The following is a 3,180-nucleotide window of genomic DNA, read 5'->3' on the forward strand; positions in this document are numbered from 1 at the left end:
GTGCAAGCGGTGTGAGCACAAGGAGAAGCAGAGCGCACGGGTGGGTGCGCAAGAGCTTGTGCGCCTGGGCGGGCGTGGGGGAGGGTGTGCACGTGAGGGCTGTGCACGAGTGCAAGCGTGCAAGGGCACAGACGCACGCACACACGCGCGCTTGCACACCAGCACAGCCGTGCAAGGGGAGTTGCACGCAACGAGGTGCGCACAAGGATGGCTCTGCAAGGGCACACGTGGAAACGCCCCGAGGCAAGCGTGCACAGCAGCGCTCTGCAGGCGCACAGGCGTGCAAGGCCCTTGCACAAGCGTGCCTGCTCCCGCACACGCACGGGGACACACGTGCCGCAGCAACCCGAGGAGCAGAGGCAGGGATGCAAGGGGTGGGAGCGAGCAAGGGCATGTGCAAGCGTGCCGGCAGGGGAGTGTGCACACGGGGGGGGGGGGGGCTTTGCACAAGCGCGTGCGCTCACCCACTCCTGGCCGTAGGAGTCCTCCAGGTCGTTGGTGGAGCGGTCGTCCCAGGCCAGGCGGATGCCCACCAGGCGTGTGGGCAGGAACCCGTTCTCGGCCAGGATCACGAAGTAGGTGAAGAACCCCCCCAGCGCCTGGATCATGCCTGCGGCACCCCCGCGTCACCCCACGGCTCCGCACCCACGGGGCTCAGCACCCGTGGGCACAGCTGCAGGATGTCCCCGGGTATCCCCAGGGGGCTCCCTGCGCGACCTCGGTGGGTCCCCCAGTGGCCCCAGTATCACCAGTGGGTGCCCTGCGGTCACACGGGGCGCTGGGTGCCAGCTGGGGGGGGTCACTGAGTGTCACCAGTGGGTTGTAGGGTGCCATGGTGAGCCCTTGGTACTTCTCGTGGGGGCCCTGTTGTCACCCAGTGCTCCTAAATGGCAGCTGGGGGGCATCACCTGTGGGTGCCATAGGGTCACCAGTGGGTCCTGCGGTGCCACTTGGAGCCCTGGTGTCACCCAGAGCCACAGGCAGCGGGCAGGGGGATGTCCCTTGGGATCACCAGTGAATGCCCTGCTGCCACCAGTGGGGCCTGGGGTGCCACTGAAGCCCTGGTGCCAGCTGGGGGGGGACAGGACTGGTATTGGGTGCCCTGGTGCCACTCATGGGTGCCCTGGTGCCACTCGTGGGCGCTACGCAGAGTCCTGGTGCCCCACAGTGCCCCAGCTGCCAGCTGCGGGGCTGTCCCCTGGTGCCTCTAATGGTGTCACCAGCGGGTCCCGAGGTGCAGGGGTGTCACCCCCCCCCCCAGGGGCGCTCACCGATCTGCCCGTAGGCCATGCTGATGAGCCGCTCGTTCACCAGCTTGTCCGTCCGCGGGTTGCGGGGCTGCCGCTTCATGATGTCGCTCTCGGCCGCCTCGTAGGCCAGCGAGATGGCGGGGACCTGGGCGGCATCGTCACCCGTGTCACCCCCCCCCGTCACCCTCGTGTCACGCCCCGTCACCCTCTGCCACCCCCGTGCCACCCCCCGCTCACCATGTCGGTGCCCAGGTCGATGCAGAGGATGGTGACGGTGCCCAGCGGCAGCGGGATGTTGGCGATGATGAAGAGGAGGAAGGGCGTGATCTCGGGGATGTTGCTGGTCAGCGTGTAGGCGATGGACTTCTTCAGGTTGTCGAAAATCAGGCGGCCTGGGGACAACGGGGTGGCAGGGTCACCACCGTGTCCCCCCTGACACGGGGAGGGGGTGGTGGCACCCGGGGGTGGCGCCGACCTTCCTCCACGCCGGTGACGATGGAGGCGAAGTTGTCATCGAGCAGGATCATGTCGGCCGCCTGCTTGGAGACGTCGGAGCCGGCGATGCCCATGGCGATGCCGATGTCGGCCTTCTTCAGCGCCGGGGAGTCGTTCACACCGTCCCCTGTCACCGCCACGATGGCACCCTGGGGACATGGGGGTCAGGCACCAGGGGGTAAGGGGATGGGGACACCATGGGGGTGGGGACACCGTGGGGATGGGGACACCGTGGGGATGGGGGCACCGTGGGGCATGGGATTGCAGCACCGTGGCACGTAGGGACAGATGACCCGATGGCACGAGGACAGGAGCACCGCAGGGAGCAGGGGTGGGGACATCACGGGGCACGGTGACTCCATGGGGCACGGGGATGGGGCACCACCGGCCGCAGGGACGTGGGCACCGCGAGACACAGGGACACACCCGGCAGCATGGGGACGGGGACACCTGGGGGGCACGGGGATGCTGTGGGGGGGTTGTGGGACGCCCACCTGGCGCTGGCAGCCCTCCACGATGATCAGCTTCTGCTGGGGCGACGTGCGGGCGAAGACGATCTCGGTGTGGTTCTTGAGGATCTCGTCGAGCTGCTCGGCCGTCATGTCCTTCAGGTCGGAGCCGTGCACCACGCACGCCTTGGCCTCCCTGCGGGCACCGCGGCCCTGAGTGGGGGGTGCCCGGCCACCCCCCCGCACCCCCTGTGCCCCCCCCCCAGGCTCCCCACCACCTACCGGGGGTTGACCTGGCTGACGGGGATGTTGAGGCGCGCGGCGATGTCCTCCACCGTCTCGTTGCCCTCCGAGATGATCCCGACCCCCTTAGCAATGGCCTTGGCCGTGATGGGGTGGTCGCCGGTCACCATGATCACCTGGGGGGGGGGGGACAAGGCCACCACCCCGAGCCCCCCCTTTTTTTTTGGGGGGGGGGGGGGGTGACATGAAGCTGGGGGGGGTCTCACCTTGATGCCAGCGCTGCGGCACTTGCCGACGGCGTCGGGGACGGCAGCGCGGGGGGGGTCGATCATGGACATGAGCCCCACGAAGCAGAGGTTGGTGGTGGGGAAGTTGATCTCGTCGGCGTCGAAGCGGAAGCCGCGGGGGAACTTCTCCGGGGGCAGGTAGAGGTGGCAGAAACCTGGCGGGTGGCAGGGGGTGACAGGGTGGCCCCCTCCCACTCCCTTGTGCACCCCCTGTCGTTGTCCCCCCCATGTCCCCTGTGTCCCCGTGGCCCTTCCCTCCACGTCCCCAGTGCATCCTCTCCTGCCACGTCCCCTTTCCATGTCCCCATGTCCCAGGTACCTGTGTCCCCATGTCCCTGTGTCCCTGATGTCTTCTGTCCCCCATATCCCCATGTCCCCACGTCCCGGTGTCCCCATACCCCCCTATCCCCACATCCCTTCATCCCCCACACCCCCACGTCCCCATGCCCCCACCCC

The 3,180-nt window shown here is 68.4% G+C and overlaps 1 protein-coding gene across 1 annotated transcript in view; it reads right to left on the bottom strand.

Moving 5' to 3' along the window:
- Positions 1-92: 92 nt before the first annotated feature.
- Positions 93-3,180, bottom strand: part of LOC118159842 (sodium/potassium-transporting ATPase subunit alpha-2-like) — a gene marked incomplete at its 3' end in the record, with an annotated part of 5,286 nt that continues 2,198 nt past the window's right edge. Inside the window, exons 8-14 of the mRNA XM_035314392.1 lie at positions 2,704-2,879; positions 2,477-2,613; positions 2,240-2,390; positions 1,726-1,894; positions 1,488-1,642; positions 1,272-1,395; positions 93-610 (exon numbers count right to left, since the gene is read on the bottom strand). Coding sequence (XP_035170283.1) covers positions 93-610; positions 1,272-1,395; positions 1,488-1,642; positions 1,726-1,894; positions 2,240-2,390; positions 2,477-2,613; positions 2,704-2,879 — 1,430 coding nt within the window. The remainder of the gene's footprint in view (positions 611-1,271; positions 1,396-1,487; positions 1,643-1,725; positions 1,895-2,239; positions 2,391-2,476; positions 2,614-2,703; positions 2,880-3,180) is intronic.

This window comes from Oxyura jamaicensis, unplaced genomic scaffold (genome assembly GCF_011077185.1).
Source record: "Oxyura jamaicensis isolate SHBP4307 breed ruddy duck unplaced genomic scaffold, BPBGC_Ojam_1.0 oxyUn_random_OJ72282, whole genome shotgun sequence".
In the NCBI taxonomy this organism is placed as follows: domain Eukaryota; kingdom Metazoa; phylum Chordata; class Aves; order Anseriformes; family Anatidae; genus Oxyura; species Oxyura jamaicensis.